At 44.3% G+C, this 20,678-nt stretch overlaps 1 protein-coding gene across 3 annotated transcripts in view; it reads right to left on the bottom strand.

Annotated features, from left to right (window-relative positions):
• The window catches only part of LOC144798412 (uncharacterized), a 267,605-nt gene that overhangs the window by 142,431 nt on the left and 104,496 nt on the right, over positions 1-20,678 (bottom strand). For all 3 annotated transcript variants that reach the window (XM_078669279.1, XM_078669277.1, XM_078669276.1), the window contains one exon: positions 7,310-7,450. In XM_078669279.1, coding sequence (XP_078525405.1) covers positions 7,310-7,379 — 70 coding nt within the window. In that variant the 5' untranslated portion in view covers positions 7,380-7,450. The remainder of the gene's footprint in view (positions 1-7,309; positions 7,451-20,678) is intronic.

Here is a 20,678-nt window from a genome sequence, read left to right as displayed (position 1 = left end):
ACGTACACATTCGGACCACAACCCACACTTCCTGGCCATTGCTTGGGACGCCCACACCCACCCATCCCCACCTGGAGACTCCAACCAGCACTGCTACTGGATGCAGCCTTTCGTGACTCCGTGCTCACGCAGACGGCCCAATATTTTGAGGAAAATATGAACACAGCGTCCTCTCCCCAGATTGAATGGGACGCCTTCAAAGCAGTGACTCGGGGCCACTGCCTGGGCACTCAGGGGCACATGCAGCGCCAACTGGAAGGCGACTTAACACGATTGGAGACCGACCTGCTCGATAGAGAGCAGGGTGCGGTGGGCGGCGTGGCTGTCCCGCTGGCAGAGGCGCGAGCGGACCATGCGCGCCTTTTGGAGAGGTTGCGAGTTCTTAACTACGCAGCTGACTCGGCACGTACACACCACCTGAGTGATAAGCCTGGCAAACTACTGGCGTGGTTGATTTCGCGGGAGGACCGGGCAGCCCCGGTGGCAGCGATGCATGTGGATGGAATGGGCCTACAATACACACAACGCCGCATCCACGAAGCGTTTACGACACACTACGACGCTTTGTATCACTCCAGGCTCCGAGATCCCCACCCAGATATAGTTGGATACCTGTCCCCCCTTCGGCTGCCACAATTAACTATTGCACAACGAGATGAGCTCGGAGCTCCCCTCACATCTGAGGAACTTCGTGACGCCATCTTTAATTTATCTAACGGTAAAACCCCTGGCCCGGACGGGTTACCGGCCGAGTTTTACAAAACTGGCTCAGACATTCTAGTGCCGAAGCTTCTAAAAATGTACACCGCAGCAGCGGAGGACTCCATTCTCCCTCCAACACTGAACGAAGCCAACTTGATATCTATACCCAAACCTGGTAGGGATGCTACGCGGCTGGGCTCTTATCGGCCCCTGGCCCTCCTGAACACGGACTATAAAATACTAGCTCCCACACTGGCCCGAAGACTGGCACCCCTGGTCCCCCTACTGGTGCACCGTGATCAGAATGGATTTGTGCCCACACGCCACACCTCACATAATATACGTTGTCTGTTCCGCGTTCAGAAATACGCTGTTCAACATTGGCCTCGAGCGGGGTGCCTAGTATTAGATCTGGAGAAAGCGTTCGACTCTGTCGAATGGCCGTACCTGGGGGCGGTGCTGCAGAAATATGACCTGGGAGGCGGCTACGAGGCCATGGTGGACCTGCTCTACCACAAACCAACAGTCCGAGTCCACACTGGTAAACTGATCTCTGACGCCGTCCGTGTACGCAGAGGCACCAGGCAGGGCTGTCCCCTTTCACCACTGCTGTTCTCCTTAGCTATGGAGCCTCTGGCCACGATTCTCCGGTCACGGGGAGATGAGTGGGGGATCCCAATGGCGGACGGTCTCCATGTGGTCTCGCTGTATGCAGACGACCTGCTCCTATACATCCGAGATCTGACGGCAGTCCCAGATTCTCTCACTGACATCTTCCAAGTTTTCGAGGAAATGTCGGGTCTACGGGTCAATTGGTCCAAATCGGGAGCTTACTCCTTCAGCCCGGATACACCTGAGGCCGACATCCGCCTCGGCGGTGCACGGCTGCAATGGTACCCCACCACATTCCACTATCTGGGAATCCACATATACCGGAATCCAGCAGACATCCTAGAAGGGAACCTGATGAGAGCGATTGCCTCCATCCGGGCCCAGATTGGCTTTTGGAAGACCCTGCCCCTAAACGTGCCTAGCCGTGTGGCACTGACCAAGATGATAGTCCTACCACGGCTGTTGTACTACTTCTCCAATATTCCGACTTATGTCCCCACTAAAGTATTTCGGGACATTGAGATGCTACTTCGTGGCCTCATCTGGAACACGAGCCGGCCCCGCGTAGCGCTGACCAAATTATATATGCCCACTGCCTCAGGAGGCCTGGGGATTCCCAGCATGGAATTGTACTACCTGGCGGCACAGCTGCAGTGGGTATCGGGATGGCTTAGTGGTAAACATCTAGAAGATACTGCCTCGGATAACACTGTCTGGACCCAAGCGCAAATCTACGCATTGTTCCACCCCCTAGCTCGACCCACTTGCCCTTCCCAGCTGCACCTAGCGGTAGCACGAAAGTGCTTCCTCCGCTGCTTGCAACTCACCCGAACCACAACACCATATGCTCCGATACTCCCTCTCCAGGGCACCCCTGGGGCGACAGGGGCATTGACGGAGACCCAGCTGGCCAGCTGGACAAGGGCGGGAGTGGAAACACTGGGTGACCTCTACGCCGACGGCGAACTACTCTTTTTTGAGGACCTCGCCGCCACCACGGACCTTCCAGCCGGACAATTCCTACTGCATGCGGCTATAGTTCGCACACTGTCCGCCCCCTGGGGAGATCTCTCAGAGGAACCCCCGATGCATCAATTCATGCAATATCTACATGTCATGGGCAACAGCTCTCATGTAATACACTGGCTGGCGCAGGCCCTACTGGCACATACACAACCTTCTCTCACGCCATTGAGGGAGAGATGGGCGACCGACAGAGGCAGAGACTGGACGGACAAAGAGTGGGAGAGGATACTGCTGGGGCCGACCAACATTCCACGCAACCCCCGTTTTAAGCTCATACAACTTTACATTCTACATCGCGCCTACCTCACACCTGATAAAATTAACAGGTACTTCTCCCTCACAGACACTGCCTGCCAGCGCTGTTCCCTAGTGGGAGCAGATCTCCTGCATATGCTCTGGCACTGCCCTAATATTCAATCGTACTGGGCAGAGGTCACAACTAAGCTCACACAATGCACCGACGAGCATGTGCCACACACATGGGAAGCCTGTATACTGAGACTTTACAAACGCACAAAGCTGAATAAGGTGCCGACGCGGTTCTGGGATATGGGTCTCATCACGGCCAAACGATTACTTACTAAACATTGGAAAGCTGCTACCCCCCCACACGCCCGACACTGGCACACTTCCTTCATTAACTGGGTGCGAGCGGAGAGTGCAGTGCTCCGCCGGGAGGAAACGGCGGGCCTCCGGAAGATTCCTATTGCGCAGACCTGGGACACTTTCCTCAACTCCTTTCATCAGGCTTGCCAGGAACGTGAGGCGACTTGAGATGCCGTGACCAGCTACTGCCGCACTGACACGTGACATTACGGACCACTACGACCCTCGACTCTTCCCCCTCCCCCCCCCATCCCATCTGGCTACCGCTGCACCCATGCCATTGCTAGCGCTTTTGCTTTCCGCTCACCCGATATGGCCACATTCGAACTGCACTGCACACACACCCATGTGCTTGCTCCCCCCCCTGATCGCTCTCGCCACATGCCCCACCACCAATAACATCTCGCTACCCCCCCCGAGAACACTAACTGCTGACCTCTCATCGCATACCACGCTGACAACACTGCCGCTTTCCCACTTCCGCCCCGCTATTACTCCACTGTTGCGTTTATATCTACCTTTGTTTACGCATCGGTCATGTTCCCCGACCGAACCCTATATTGCTGCAGACGACGACACTCCACACGCAGTGATACTGCTACGGGACAACACACGCCTGACGACATGATACACTCCCGAAGCGACACCATCTGGTCATCCCCTGCACACGCACACTGCGAACTGCGGCGAGGATGGATGCCCCTCCCTGCCGCTGGGGGACCAAGCATGAGAACAACCACTCACCTCTGCTGTGTACACCCACATGGCTAACACTGAGGGACGCCATGAGTATTAGGTTGTCGAATATCTCAATCTTGACTGTAATGGACATGCTCTGCCGTCACCGGTGACAAGAGCTCACTTCCCTGCATTAGTGAGCTATACTCATACACAAGCGCTCATTTCATAGCGTCTTCACGCGCATAGCGTCTTCAATCCCTCGGTAACCTATCCACACCATACCTCGCATTCACTTCTGTCGCTACACACTCATTGTGGATATAGGCTGTTGCCCAGATAACACAAATGTCGTAGACGCGCTGACGTGCCTACATGACTAATTGTAGAAAATGGGAAAATCTATGGACCTGCTCAATACTCGTGCTAGATGTTATATTATGTCTGCGTGCTCTACTTAACCTACGCCGCCGGACCCCCGGGTTGTCGGCTGAATGGCTGTGTCATCTTGCCCAATACTCCATGTTTACCAACCAACGCAGCCGGCCCCAGTGGGTTGTAGGCTACATGCTGTGTGAATGTAACACGGATTGTCTGGAACAATAAAGGTCTTTAATAAAAAAAAAAAAAATGTTGTCTATCTATGGCTCCCAAACTAAAAGGGATGCATTGGTGGTAATAGCTGCATGCGGAATGGGGTCTGAGAAGGGCCTGTCCTGCAACGGGTTGTTGCTGTTCTACCACTGCTTAGAGCAATGAGCACTGGCCCCTACCAACACTAGATCCTCTCAGTGACTCTCCGTTTGTGACAACTGCTCTGACAAACACTCTGCTAACGGTTGAATGTAAAGCCTAGTTGGAGTATGACCCCTTAATTTATTGTGTTCCAATAAGTTCAGAGCAAGGGAGATACTGAGATGACAATACTTACAACCCTGGACGTGGTATTTAGTTGAGGTCCACTGGGCCTTTGGGCTCAATGTGGCATGCTGCGGAGAATGCCAGAAGTAACGCCTTACAGGAACACTTTCACCCTCAACTCCTTCAAGAAGAACCAAGTGTAATGAAAAGAGTTAGTTTGGGCAAGTATCTTGCCGTGAAGAAAATAAGGGGTACAGGAGTTAAACTGTCCACTGATGCTAAATCTAGGCCTCTCTCAAGTGAAAAGAGTAATGTACTACCAAGGTGAAGCTAGGGTTATTCTCCTAACAGTCCCCTAAGAAGCAATATTTTTCTAGATAGTGAATGGGATAGTCCAAGGCTGGTCATCATGCATCTTTGTGCGCAGCAGTGAAGCTGTATCCTGAAGTCTTTATACCACAGAAGCAAATCATGCAAGATGGGGAAAACGCATAGAAGGAAGGTCCTGGGCCGCCTAGACGTAAGGCACAAGGTTCAAGCACTAACATTGAAACTAGAGGACTTTAGACAGTAGAAAATACCAATACAAGGTTTTGGCCACTTAGATGAAGAGTTCAGGAGCCTCCCAAGCACTGTACTTGCTTCTACAAGCCTTCAAGCCACAGGAGAATTTCAAGGCAATTCTCTCAGGCCTAAGGTGCAAGATTATAACTGTAATCTGAGTGCTCTACACCACGGGTGAAGGTCCTGCAAGATTTGGGCCTCCTGGTCCTCAACCACAGCACTAAAATTCTCAAACAGAATGTAGGATTTCAAATATTATATTTCGTGCTGCCTGTTGCCCAACATTTAAACCATAATACGGTACTGTTTATATTGTGCAGCTGTATGTAGTAATAATAAACATCCAAGTAAATAGTTGAGGTTTGAGTTGTAGTATGTTGCATGCTTAGTGCATAGATTTGGATTTGTTTGTCGTGGAGTTCAGTCTTAAAAATAAATACTTTCATTTTTCCTGCACCTGAATCACACAATACAGAGGTATTATGAAGGAGTGGGCTTTGCTTGTACTAATATGTACGTGTATTACTTACATAGTGCAAACATATCTACAATGCAATGGAGCACTGTACAAAATTGGAGTTTTACTCTGAATAATGGAGAAGGGGCAGGATGACAAAAAAGGCACAGGGTACCGCATCTTGTACAGGTGTTTACTGTGCTGGGGAAGGGTTAGGCTGACAGGGAGGGTTGGGCCGAAATGGGAGTAGCAGAGCTGCAGGTGGGCGCAGTGGTGAGAGGATGAGTCAATAGCAAATTAATTACATCTCTTCAGGGGTTTTATGGAACTTGGGGGTTACCTGCGAAGCAGTGTCAGCTCCTTGTAGCAGTGGGCACGGGTTGGAGTCTGGTAGTTCAGAAATAGGGTGGAATTCCAGATCCTACGAACATAAAAAAAGGATGCCTGACAGATCAGCTTCTCCTCCTTGTATTTCCTGAGTTCCAGTCTGGTGGTGCTGCAGCTGTGTGTTGTGCATGCTCAACTAGAGAATGTAATCCTGGTCAACAGGTAGAGCACAGTGCAGCAGGTCTTGAATGTTGCTGTGGGTGAGAAGTGGAAACTAGCGGTTTACCCTCCGGTTTGGTGTGATCCTCCTTTACTTGAAAAGATCTTCAAATAAGTGTACTGCCTCATGGAGAAGACTCTTCCTTATAATCAGCTGGATCTCAGAGATAAAGCTGTTGAGCTAAACAAAGCTTGAAGTTGGCTTTCAGTAGGAACAGCGTCATTCTTCACATCATAGCCTACTATGCAAGAAAATCTTCATCCTGTGCATAATTTGAGCCCTGGAGTATCTTCTCTTCAACACATGATTGTTCTACTTTCGTTTGGTAAAATGAGAATAGGCAATAATATGACTTGTGATTTGATGGGATATAGAATACCAGTTCTCAGATAGTAACAGCGAACGCTCTGAAGGAATTCAGTATTCCCCAAAACACTTGGAAAAAGAGACACCCCTGGATGTCATCTAGACGGCAGAAGTTTGCAAGGTGATGGGATAACAAGGAATCCCCAATACATAACTCATTCAATGTAACTGCATGAGGTAGCACAAGTGCTGAAGGATCACTTTTCAGTGGCCAGGTGCCTGGCCAAATCTGCAGTTGGTGCATTGAATGAGGATGCACAAAATGGGGCTGCGTGATGAAATCCGTTATTCCCTGCTGTAAACATGGACCAGTCCTCATCTTTTTGAGAATGCATGAAAAAAGCAGTCTGGACTTTGGAATACTCCTCCAAGACCAGAGAACAACTCCTTTAATACAAAATTACATAGTGAATCAGATTTCGGGGTCCCATAAAAACCTCACAACCATTTTTGGATGCCCCCAGACTGCCAAAAATTCTACAAGCCCATATTAAGGAAACAATATACGCTGCACAAATGAATGAAACATAACATGATACAAGACTGAGGCAAATTCAGACTGATCCGGCAGGGTAAGTGAAGCATACAGATGCAATTAGCTGTTTTTATGTATCAGTGTCCATAAGATCATCTTCTAAATTTCTACTATATAAATCTGACCAGCCGGGTGTCTCCTTTCATGGTGATGGACTCGCTGTGAAGCTTCCCGCCCTTCCAGATCATTCTTTTTCAAGACCACTACATGTTCAGAAAGAAAAACTAAAAAGTGGGACCTTTAGCTCATTTCGTTAGTCTTTAGTTGATACACTTGAATCCTAGACCAATGACAAACAACATCCTGAGGGTAAACATTGTATGTATTAAAATTATTACAAGAAAGCAAATTTTACCTGTTGCCCATGCGTATTCGAGAGGAGTGTTGGAACGGTGATCAGATCTGCCACTGCCGCTGTCAGTCATGTCCTCCAAGCTAATGATCAATTGCACTGCACCGAGGCACAGTAATTAGAAGCTCCAGGTGGTGACTCTATCTGTTTCAATTTAAGACATATAGTAACATAACAAATCAATATTTCAAATGCATTCAAATATTAGATAGACACTGGTAAAAAGCCTCAGAACCTTAAAGTGGTACTGAAACAAAATATCAACTCTAGACATGCAAAATCAGCTAAGCTCAAAGCCAAGATATTAGCACGAAATAGCAAACTTGCTGCAGGCAAGGCTTGAAATCACCAACTACCTCAGGCGCTGCAGATTTCATAGAATTGAGCCCTATCTGGACTTTATTTCTGTTCCAATGGACAGGGCTCTTTACTTTAAGCTCAGAGTGGGTACTCTACCTCTAGGCAATTTGGTGTCTAGGTGGAAATCAGCTCCCCAGTCCTCACCCTTTTGCGCTTTGTGCTCAACGCGGGTCGAGACGGTGGCACACATTCTCTTCGAATGCCCGGACTATTGTGCTCCAAGGAGGCGCTGGCTTACACCGGTGTGCAGACTTTTAGGCACAAGACAGCATTTGGTGGCCCTCCATATTTTATTAACTGATACATCATCCCCCATTGTGTGTGGTGTTTCTAAAATTTTTTAATGGGTTTGGGTGATTCGTTCCAAAAGGCTTTCTATTGCAATTTAATCCTTTTTAAAAAAATGTTTTTATTACAGTAGTGATGCTTGTTTTATCCTTTTTAAAAATTTCTCACTGTTTTTACCCCTGCCTCAAAATGTAAATTTCAATGTATGCACTGCTTTTAAGATATCTATGTATCGAAATAAAGCATATATCACATAGAATATGCCATCTGTACTACCACCCAGACATAGTCATCGGTACAGGATTTAGACACGAGAAGCAAAACATCAGTTACAGAATGCAACATAAGTCCACCTATTCACACATTTACTCTCTTTTAACATCAACAGAGTACCATATCTACAGGTCAGACGAGTATTTCACATCAACATCCGTACCAAACATGTGCATCAGTAACGTATCAAAATAAGGCTCAGTCTATCAGAACCAAATTCAGGCATCAGAACCACAGTTTAGTATCAATATCGGCCAGAGGAAGAACAACAGCATTACGTTAAACACCAGCATTGGATCCAAACAACAGAATCAGATAAACACAGACACCAGGGCTAGGCCCAAACATCTACACCAACACTGGAGCCGCACAATAACATCTACACTGACATAACATTTAGGGTCCGATTTCGATCTCGGTGGACAGGATACACCATCTGAAACGTGACAGATATCCCATCCACCTTATTACAAATGCATTATATCCTATGGTACTTGTTATACAGCAGATGGGAAATCTCCCACGCTTGTGGAGGAGTATCCTGTCCACCGAGATCTAAATCGGGCCCTTGGACGTCAATATCAGGACATGATAGATGACATCAAGATAGCAAACAGCAAAACCTAATGGACGGAAATGCGTGGAACAAGCAAAACCACTGGCAACTACACTGTATAACATTCCATCGTTTTTATCTCGTCTTTGAAATTAAATTACAGCTAGGGACAGACTATAGGCAAATTAGTCTTGCCATCACTGCCATATAGACAGTCTAGCTCAAATTGTTAGGCTACATGCAATTTCATTACAGCAAAAGCAGCTTCTCGGGCAGCTTTCAGCAGTATTTATTTCATTATTTATCGAGTTTTATATAACACAAACTTGACCCGAAGGTATCAGAGCACTGTACAGAGTTTGCAAAGTAGAGGTTACACATGTTACATATGGAGTAGATACAGTTACATGAAGTAAATACACAGTCACAGCATATACAAGTGGTGTAGAATATGTGGACGATATAGTCTTGAGGTAGGTACGATGGGGTTTACAAAGGTGGGGAAGTGGGGGGCGAGTAGTGGCACAGTTTTCTCCCAAAGTAGTAGGTAGTCTTGCTCATATTTTTTGGGAGAGTGTGAGTTAGGAGCAGCAGGCCAGTCAGGTGGCTTGGGGGAGAGGGTTGAGGTATTTCTTGGGAAGTAGAAGTATACATTTCTTCTTGAATTGATGGAAAGATTCAATGTCACGTAGATTGTGAGGCATCAATTTCCAGATTATGTGAGCATTCCCAGAGAAGAAGCAGGTGCAAGATTTCTCTTTTCTTAAATTTGTGAGGAATCAAGAGCAGAGTGTTTGAGCTGCGAAGAGGTCCCCTTTGGCTGACTTTTGATAGATTGTTTACAAGATAGAATGTTTTTTCAGTGATTAGAGCTTTGTGTGTTATGCAACAGATGCTCCGAAGTTGGATGGTAAGCTGATCCCCCTGTTGATGTTTGCCGACGATACCCTCCTGATCTCTAAAACGCAGCAGGGCCTTCAAAATGCCATACATGTGTTTGAGGTCTTCTGTAAGGATCACGGTCTCGCAGTGAATGTTAGTAAAACTAAATTTATGGTCCTTCATAGGTCGAGACAGTTAAGAGGGAACATGGCAATGAGTGGGGTCAGACTTGATCAAACTGGGGTGTTCTCGTATTTGGGAATCACCCTCGTCTCTAAGCTAGATTGGAAACCACATCTTGCCCATCTTGAAACTAAGCATGCTCAACTAACAGGCGCCTTAACTAAAGAAGTATTCCTCTCCCATACTAGACCCATCCTGCCTGTTCTGAAAATATACGAAGCAAAAATAGCCTCAGCTACTTTGTACGGGGCTGAACTGTGGGGCTTTAGCAATCTTGTACATCTTACTAGGGCCCAAAATAAGTTCTTGCGTGGGATCAGGGGCCTACCGGTTTCAACCCAGTTGATTCCCCTCTTTTATGACCTGGGCTCCCAGCGTCTGGAGGATAGGGCTCGCTATAGACCGGTGGCATACTGGAGGAGATTGTGGGTAACTCCGGAACTCTCTCAGTATGCCGGGGCCTTCCTTGATGTTGTAAACGCTGATAGAACACACCAAATTCGTTGGTTTCAGGAGGTCAAAACCATTTATTCAGCCATGGGTCTGGTTAGCTTGTGGGAGGACCCTATCGGTAGTATTTTTCCACCTAGAAAAACCTTAAAAGATCTCTATTGGAGACTGGTCCTATCGAAGAGATTTGGTTCGACTATTGGTCCCTCATTGTCTGCAGATTTTCTGAACTTAAACATCTTCCTGTCTATGAGGGTTATTGGGACTATATCACCGTACCGGAAGCAAGAAAGAGATATCACCAATTAAGGGTAGGGACCTTACCGACTAACTCCTTCGTCTCAAGATGGCGAGAAGGATTAGCTCCCACCTGTCCTTTCTGCCCCTCCCAAAACGAGAACATCAGGCACATTTTCTTTATTTGTCCCGAATACAAAGTTCCAAGAAGGATCTGGCTGAAACCCCTTTGTGTCCAGCTTAATCTTCCAACAGGTTGTGAGGCGCTAAGGATCCTTAGAAGTGATACCAATCAGCTGGTGGTTATCGCTGATGCTAAGTTTTTACATTGGGCGTGGAGTTTACGTATGAAGAAAGTATGCCCAAGTTGACTATTTTAGATTCCCACTGTATATACAGTCTATTTGCATCCTTTTAACGATTTTAACATGTATTTTAACGAATAGTATTAATTTATTTTCTTCATCTGTGCTAAGGATAATACCATGTCGCAAAATCCTGGTATGTTTAACATCAATTGAAATATGCACTAACTGTCTGTATGGCCTGATGTGGGATTCTTTACCCCCTGATATTTTACTGTTTGTGTCTTTTTTGATTATTTTATCGAAATAAAGACTTTTTGAATTTGAATTTGAGTACACATCTTGTCCCGATTGGCAGCCAGCTACGTTTCTTGAGAGTGAAAGTGATGTGGTTCCAGCGACTCTCTCCCGACAGTAGTCTGGCTGCTGCATGGAATGTAGCTTTAAGAGGGATGCTGCATGGAGTGTAGCCTCAAGGGGCTGCTGCTTGGAGTGTAGCTTTAAGGGGGCTGCTGCTTGGAGTGTAGCGTTAAGAGGGGCTAAGTGTGTTTTGGAGTTCCTGTGACCTTTGCGTTACCACAGCCCAGCTTGGAGAGGACTAAAGATTGTACCAAGTCTTTAGGTCCTCGATAGGGATGAAGGACTCAACTTTTTTAAGGTGTTTCAATGTGTAGAAGGCACTTTTTGCTGAGGTGTTAATATGCTCTTTCATGTTTAGGTTTGTGTCCAGTATTTGTAGTTCAGTGCAGTGAGGCTGTTGAGCCAGATATCTATGGAGAGAGGGCTTATCTTTCGGCTGGATGAGGAGTTCTGTTTTGTTGGGGTTGAGATTAAGATGGTTGCAGGATAGCCAGGACTGAGCAGTGGAAAGAGTGTTGTTTAGGTGCTGGATGTCTTTGACTGACGAGATTTTAATGTAGAGTTGCATGTCATTTGCATAGAGATGGTAGGCAATTCTGGATTGTATCACGATCATAGCCAGCGGTTACATATAGAGGCTGAAGAAAGCAGGAGAGAGGATTGATCCTGGAGGAACTCCTTGTGCGACTGGTGTTGCTTTAGAGGTGGAGTTGTTTAGCTTGATTAGCTGTGATCGCTGGTTCAGGAAGGAGGCAAACCACTGAAGGACAGTTCCGTTTATGCCTGAACGTTATGAGAAAGTGTATAGGAGGATGTAATGTTTGACCATATCAAAGACAGCCGAAAAGTCCAGAAGGACAAGGAGGAAGGCCTGGCCGTCGTCCAGGAATCTGTGAAGGTCGTCAGTGATGTTCAGCATTGCAGTTTCTGTACCTCAGCCTCCACTGAACTCAGATTGGAAGGAGTTGTGCAGTTTGTATTTTTGTATGTTGTTGTTGAGTTGGGCAAGCACACACGTTTCAATGGTTTTGGTGAGGAGAGGGAGGTTGGTTATAGGTCTGTAGTTGTTAAGGTTGTTCGAGTCGGCGTCGGGCTTTTCGATGAAGGGGGTGACTTGTCCGAGTTTACGTGAGGTCGCAAGGAGCAGTTATACAAGGAGGGGTTAATGATTTTGGTCCATATGGGAAAGTTGATGTGACTGAGATTTTTTAAACATGCAGCAGGGAAGGGGTCTGAGATGTGCGAAGTTGGCTTTAGGCAGCCGAGTAATTTGAGGACTTCTTCAGAGATATAGTCGAATTCAGTACAAGTTGCATAATTTTTCAGTTGCAAAGGGTTGCGGTTGCAGTTCTGGATTATTGATAGGGTGGAATTTGGGAGAGAACCATTATTTGGAGACAGGGCCTTGGGTGGACCCCCACTACTTGTTGGGTTAACCTTGGTGTAGAGCAGGTGGCACAAGCAAAAGTTCAATGTTAGCTATTTTTTCAGAGAAGAATGTTGCGAATTCTTTGCAGAGGGAAAGCGGAGGTTTGCTGCGTGGTGATGCTGAAAAGGTCTTTAGGCCTGTTCCTAGATCAGTCGAGTTGGACTTGTAAGAAAGATGATGTTTCGCTAAAGATGTGTTTCATGCATTTTTGGCGTTCAGCTCGGAGGATCGAGAGATTGGTTAGAGAGTGCTATTGTCTCCAGATTTTTTCAGCCAACCGGAGCTGTCGCCTTTCTTTGCTGAGGTCTTTATTGAACCAGTATCTGGAATGGATAGTTCTTGATTTCTTTAGTTTAAGAGGGGCAACAGAGTCTAGGAGTTCTGCTATTTTTGTGTTGTAGTGGGCGATGAGGTCATTGACAGAGGTGAGGTCGGGTGGAGGTGAAATTTGGAAACTGACTAATCCTTCTATCTCTGCTTGGAGGATTTGATGTATGTTCCTCATCCAGTGCTTGGGGTGGGTATGTTGGGGGTGGACCTTTGGTTGGATGGCACATTGTGATCAAACAGAATTAGATGGTGGTCAATTCAGTCTGAGGGCAGGATTGAGTGGAGAGATACAGTGTTATGTTTGGAGATAATCGTGTCGAAGGTAGAGCCTTTGGTGTAGGTTTGCTTATTGCAGTGACTGGTGAGATTGTTCGCTTCCAGGAGGGAGGATAGGGCTTGTACTATGGGATCTTTGGCCTTATCTAAATTTTACCTCAACGATCAAGCAAAACAGGAGCCTATCTGTACCTGTTAGACTGGCTCACTTAATCAGGTGCTAAAGATGTATATCAATCTGACAGGCTACAAGCTATTTGAATGTTAACAATAGCAGCTCCTGGGTTGTTAGAGCAGCATTTCACCTCAACAATCAAGTAAACCTTCAAGCCTGCGATGGCTGAGCCTATCTGTAACCCTTGGAGTGACTCACTTAAATTGGGTGCTAAAGATATGACTCACAAGCTTCTGCCACAAGTTGCTCAGAACAGGTACTAAAAATCAGCAGCTGGCCTAGACATCTGCTCAAACATTAGAAATGTCCAAGTGCCTCAACACCATCATCATCAGACCAGGCCTTCATATAAACACGAGTGCTAGAACACCAAAACATCATTTCAAGTACTGTAAAGTAGAAAGAAACCAGACACAAAGATCTTCATCCGGTTTAGGAGAACCTTAAACTCAATCAGCACAAGCACTATAGTTTAGCATTAGATAAAACACTTGTCAAAAATCAATATCAACAAAGGCACCCAACATTTACGTGAGCGTCAAACATAAACAGTAGTTTCAGGAGAAGACATAAATAGACAAAAATATGACCAATGCACAAAAGTCACCCATACCAAAATCGTCTATAAGCATAAAACGGATAGCAAACACGAACGCCGAGGCTAGCACTAGTACCTGCACCAATCATGAACATATGTATTAAAAACATCAACACAAATGGAAAACATCATCATATGTGACAAACATCAATTCAGCTGGTAAACGTCAATACGAGCACAGAAAATCAACCCTTATATCAAACTTCAACAAAGCAAACAGATGATGAACACTGACATGGTACCAAACATCAACATGATGGTGGTGAAAAATCACCACAGAATGAAAATATAACAAAGTCCTTGAAAATCAATCCAAGTAATAATGAACCCAGATAAAAAATGCCACAGAAAGTAAACACAAAAGGTGGAAGTAAGCTTCAATACAGGGACGAACCATGAACACAGGAGGCAAGTGCTGATGAGTTATAAACAAATAAAACCAACATGCACCATACTCCCTTAAGAATTCACTCTGCAATTTCTCAACTAGCCTGTAAACAGACATCTATTGCTACGAATTGTGATCTTCTTCTGTGCAAAAACTCCTTTATGAAGCAAAAAGCAACTGTAAGAAACCTTCATTGAGAAATTAGTAGTTGATTGCACGTGGACGCCATACAGACAGGTGCCCATAAGGTATACTAAATGAGCGCATTGGTCCATCAACCATATATTAGAGTTGAACATACCTGAGCTGTGCATTTGAAAGTAGACGCCATAAGAAGCATTTTACAGCTACGGTTCTCTACTACTAGGTGAAATGTATTTCAAAATACAGGTAAGTGTCCGAAATGTTTTTCAAACCAACTGGGCAGCCTTAAAGGTCATTTTGTAATGGTCAGCAGATGGTAGTGCCCGAGATTCTGCCATGCTTAAACAGATACTTGTTACGAAAAGGGCTTATGCTTTCAAAAAGACACTATAATTTGTGTACTATTATGATGTGTAACATGGTCCCACAGCATTCCACTTGGTATTTAAATTGATAGTTATCGATATCAGTCACAATTTATCTCGTAGCCAGAAGCCTCCCACTTACATATAGGATAGTGGAGAATTGTTTCGAACACACTCGCTTTGTATTGAAAGGGTGAGGGCACATTTGCTTCGACCTTCTATAACATGGAACCATTCTGAAACAACTACACCCTCCTATGAATATATGAATGACCTCTGCACAGATATTAGCAACGTGCCACACAGGAAGTTGAGAACAGACCTCAGCATCAGGCTGACTGCATAAATGACACAACTTGGCAGTCATTACCAGCGGATACATTTTGTATCCACTCTATTGAGCACCAGATCTTACGCTCAATACAGGTGCATGCATTCTCCTCGTACCAACATGTAAAAAGAAGTTCCAGATCCAGAAGTTCCGTTAATTGTCTTATTGAGCCTTCTTCAGAGGAAAAATGTGGTCCAACAGCCTCCTGTGTATCAGACAACAACCCAGGGATAAATGGGCCGGTCTCCCAGTCATGATGTAAACAAGCATTGGCAATGCTAATAAGACAGGCTTTAAATTAATGTTTTATGGTCATGTGAAGCATTACAGGGTTGGAAATATCCACTTGCATTTTCAAGCAAGATTTATTCAGGACGAGCTATTTTTAGGGACTACTTGCCCTTTCTGGTGAGTTGAAAATCCTCAAACTTCAGGGAAGACAAACTTACTTTTGACCTTTGTCTCTGAAAGCAGAGCAAATGTGACAAGATAACAAGATTCAAAGGCATCTTTATTGCTCACAAAGTGAAAGACCAATAAAAATGTCATTTAATCTTGTTATCTTGTCACATTTGCTAGCTTTCAGAGACAAAGGTCAAAAGTCAGTGTATCTAATTACATTTATTTTTCTTTCTGTGCCTTAAGTTAGAGGATTTTGTAAAGTGAACTGTGTGATAATTGAACTGTGCAAAGCATGTTAAATGAAAGACTGTAAGATGTCAGGCTTTTTTCTAACACAACACTGAAACAGCCAAGTGAACTGTTCAAACATTTCAAATATATTTCACTAGTTATGAAGACCCATTTTTAGGTCGAGCTGACGTTAGCATTCATGCGAAGCATGAATGTGTCAGCTCGACAACTTATGTTGCCCGTATTTGTGAGAGTGGACACCAAAGTGTCACGAGCTTTCCCAGTGTCGGATTTCACCTCGGGAGCGCGCAGCATTGTCTGCAGTGGCAATGGCAGTTTCGCTTTTTTTATTACTTTCGTTTTTCCCGATGCTGGCTTGGAATGAACAGGCTTGCTGTGAACATCATGAGTAATTATTTTTAGCTGTCTCGTAATGAACATGCACGCTGGGATTCCTTTTAAAACACTTCTTTGTAAAGGCACATTTATAATTATCGGAAGCATCACAGTGAATAAATGGGTCAAGCTGCTGGTTTATTTATTTATTATTTTGGCGTCATATTTTTTGCTGTTCGTTTCTCCGAGGCTAGCTTGGAATGAGCAGGCTTGCTGTGACGGCAGCGTTAGCTGTCAATGCAATGCTTACATTTAAATAATGTTGTCCATGTTTGCGTGCACTGCGTGTGTGTTTTCATTAGGAAGTAGGCGGGTATCGTTTACAGTAAAGGCACATTTAGCGTTTTTTTATTCCGTATTGAGAGCATGACAGTGACTATTTTAAATAATGTCATGCCTCTTTCTGTGCAATGCCTTTGCGTCCTAAGGACTTGCTAGTCGGATAATCTTTTGTTATACTCCTTTGGCGCCACTCATTTAAATGATGTTATTCCCGTTTGCGTGCAGTGCGTGTGTGTTATTCTTATGAAGTAGGGTGGTAGGCTTTTACAGTAAAGGCACATTTAACGTAATCTTTTGTTAGACTCAGTTGGCGCAACTCATTTAAATAATGTTATCCCTTTTTGCGTGCAGTGTGTGTTATCATTATGAAGTACGCTGGTAGGCTTTTACAGTAAAGGCACATTTAACGTTTTTTATTTCGCACTTGCTAGTCGGATAATCTTTTCTTATACTTTGTCCATGTTTGCGTGCACTGCGTGTGTGTTTTCATTAGGAAGTAGGCGGGTATCGTTTACAGTAAAGGCACATTTAGCGTTTTTTTATTCCGTATTGAGAGCATGACAGTGACTATTTTAAATAATGTCATGCCTCTTTCTGTGCAATGCCTTTGCGTCCTAAGGACTTGCTAGTCGGATAATCTTTTGTTATACTCCTTTGGCGCCACTCATTTAAATGATGTTATTCCCGTTTGCGTGCAGTGCGTGTGTGTTATTCTTATGAAGTAGGGTGGTAGGCTTTTACAGTAAAGGCACATTTAACGTAATCTTTTGTTAGACTCAGTTGGCGCAACTCATTTAAATAATGTTATCCCTTTTTGCGTGCAGTGTGTGTTATCATTATGAAGTACGCTGGTAGGCTTTTACAGTAAAGGCACATTTAACGTTTTTTATTTCGCACTTGCTAGTCGGATAATCTTTTCTTATACTTAATTGGAGCCACTCATTTAAATAATGTTATCCCCATTTGCGTGCACTGCGTGTGGTTATCATTATGAAGTAGGCTGCTCGGCTTTTACAGTAAAGTCACATTTAACATATTTTATTTCGTATTAAGAGCATCACAGTGACTGCTTTAAATAATGTCATGCCTCTACTAGCAATGCGTATGCGTCTTTAGCACTTACTAGTCGGGTAATCTTTTGTTATGGCGCCATGCAAATATCGAGCACATTGGATGTAGCTCTCTAAGAGGTGTTACTTTCTTTTCTTTGCCGTTTGTGTATTTGATGTAGTAGGCGCCATGCAAATGTAGAGATTGGTTTCTTTAAAAAAAAATAGTGCTGCCATCTTAAAAAGGTGTGCTTTAGGAGCAATTTCCACTATAGTGGGAAAGTTTGCAGTAGGCTTAGAACAGCGTGATGTCTAACTGGTGCTAAACGATAAGTTAACTTGCCGCCGTCTTGTCTGCTGTTTTCGATTTCAAAGCAAAATGTGGCATCATGCAAATTATTGCTTTGTAGAAACTAACATCCCGCAACTACAACTATAGGCAGCCACTAAAATATATCTTCTTCTAAATATGACACGTTAAATATATTAAGTGCATGTTCTTACAATTACAAACGTTACGTTTTATTTTTCGTAAACGTGTCTACATTTCCCACTAAAATATATCTTCTTCTAAATATGACACGTTAAATATATTAAGTGCATGTTTTTACAATTACAAACGTTACGTTTTATTTCTCCTAAACGTGTCTACATTTCGCAGTAATTGCGTACATTGTAAAAAAGGAAAATACTTTATTTAGGAGCTTACCTTCAACGTTTCTCTCATTAAAGTTTAACTACAAGTCGTTTTCACGCAATACTTTTGGTGCATGTCATTTAGGATTACAAAGTGAAATTGGTATGCTTTTAAACACTAAAATAAGATTATTCTAAAGGGACATGTCGCAAACATCAAAAAAAGACAGGTTTGTTTCGATTTTCAAGAAATGTGCCTACATTTCCCCAGTAACTGGGTAGATTTTAAAGAAACGAAACTCCTTACATTTTATAGGCCACCTTTAACCTTTCCTTCACATTGACGCTTACCAGACAAGTTCTTTTAACCCTTGTGGCCATTTTCACACTAACACAATGCATTTCGTTCCTCTGCGCCCGTGGCATTTTATTACACCAAACTTTCCTATCTCATGGTAAACAAAGGTACTTAAACAGAAACCTTGTTCTCATGCAAAGCACATGTTACTTGACTTCTTTCACAACAAGCTTTTGCCTCGTTGAGTGCGGTTGTTTTGGGCTCCTTCTGCAGTATCGTTGGACGTTCGATTTACGCTGCTTATATTTCAATAGGTAAGTTTACTTATATATTTTTCAAACTTATATTATTTGCAGTTTGCAATGGGTTTCAAAAAAATAATTATTTCCTGCATTTCTCTATAGCGTCTGCTGCCCGAGTTACCTTTTCCGAAGCGAACAGCGGACAAATACTGCTCAAGAAATAAGTTTCACAGCAACAACGTAAGTACTAGCAAACAATCGTGATAAACTTTGTACCATAAATAGTAATGTTTTGGCTTTGTAAATTATATATATACCAACTGTTACTTATTGCACTGCTTCTAAAAAACAAAATTTTTCAGTTGCCGCGCTTCCTTAATAAATAAATTAGCTCTGTGCGCGATGCTTTTTTATGCTTTTTTTAAACTCCCCGATGCTCTTGCTTCTATTTACACAAATAGATACTATATCTTCAATAAAAGAGCCCTTTCTCCTATCCGCTGTTAAAATTACTTGCATACGATTATCTCCTTCTTTTCTTGCCCTTCGCTCTATGACTACAGTGCCCATCACTTAGTCCCCCTCCCCTCCCAGTTGTGCAGTGTGTTTCTTACACTTCTTTTCTTTTACATGCTCCATATTTCAACATAACAAACACGCATCTCTCTTTACTTCACCTCGCATTTCTATATGCCAACTGCGCATATCTAAGACTAACGCTGTCCTGCCCATATTTACAAGCACATGATTATATACAACTTTTCTTGCTTTTCCTTCTCTGCTTCCAACTAACTCACTCTTTCCTTTAACATGCTATCGCCTAGCTCTCTCCCGTCTGTACCCTCCCTCCTCCCCCAGCTACCGCACCTAATCGCTACAAATTTCCTTTTCATAGCAATATTTATTTTTTGCCTTCCGCTTCGCTCCTGCTTTCAGCTGCCATCGCCCAACAGACCCCCCCCCCTCTTACTGCCTACTGCTTTTCTTACTAGTTTTAATTACACGTATATAATGCCTCACAACAAACATGCCCATCTCTACTCCTAGCTCGTATTTTTTATGCGCCAAGCTGCGCACATCAAAATATCGGTGCAAATACTTCCTAATTGTTCTATTAAAGCGCGCTTCCTTAATTAATAAATTAGCTCTGTGCGCGATGGTTTTTTTATGCTTATTTTAAACTTCATACGCCAACTGCGCATATTTAAGCCTAACGCTATCCTATCCATATTTACAAGCACTTATTTACAACAAGGGGTGGTGATGGACAGAGTCTCTGAATTAAGCAGAGTACTCTCACCCAGTCAAGAGATCAGGGCTAGATCCAACACCGTTTTTTAGCTCATTGCACCATCCCAGTTTCAGAACCTGGCTGTATGCAAATTAGCCTGTCCCTGGCCCAGTGCATCATGGGAACAGGGCAGACCAGACTACAAAAGCCAATTCTTACACTGGGAAGGAAACAAGCTTCCGGGGACCGGTTTCTGCCATTTCAGGCGTCTTCGGCCCGGCTTGCTTGAATCCTGATGGTGCAATGAGCAAGGGACTCACATCTGAGTATACCCTTCCACGCATAGGGTGGACAAAATTATTTACAACAAGGGGTGGTGATGGACAGAGTGTCTGAATTAAGCAGAGTACTCTCACCCAGTCAAGAGATCAGGGCTAGATCCAACACCGTTTTTTAGCTCATTGCACCATCCCAGTTTCAGAACCTGGCTGTATGCAAATTAGTCTGTCCCTGGCCCAGTGCATCATGGGAACAGGGCAGACCAGACTACAAAAGCCAATTCTTACACTGGGAAGGAAACAAGCTTCCGGGGACCGGTTTCTGCCATTTCAGGCGTCTTCGGCCCGGCTTGCTTGAATCCTGATGGTGCAATGAGCAAGGGACTCACATCTGAGT

This window comes from Lissotriton helveticus, chromosome 12 (assembly GCF_964261635.1).
Source record: "Lissotriton helveticus chromosome 12, aLisHel1.1, whole genome shotgun sequence".
NCBI classification, from domain to species: Eukaryota; Metazoa; Chordata; class Amphibia; order Caudata; family Salamandridae; genus Lissotriton; species Lissotriton helveticus.
The sequence above is the reverse complement of the archived record's forward strand: the minus strand, read 5'-3'. Positions and strand labels throughout refer to the sequence as shown.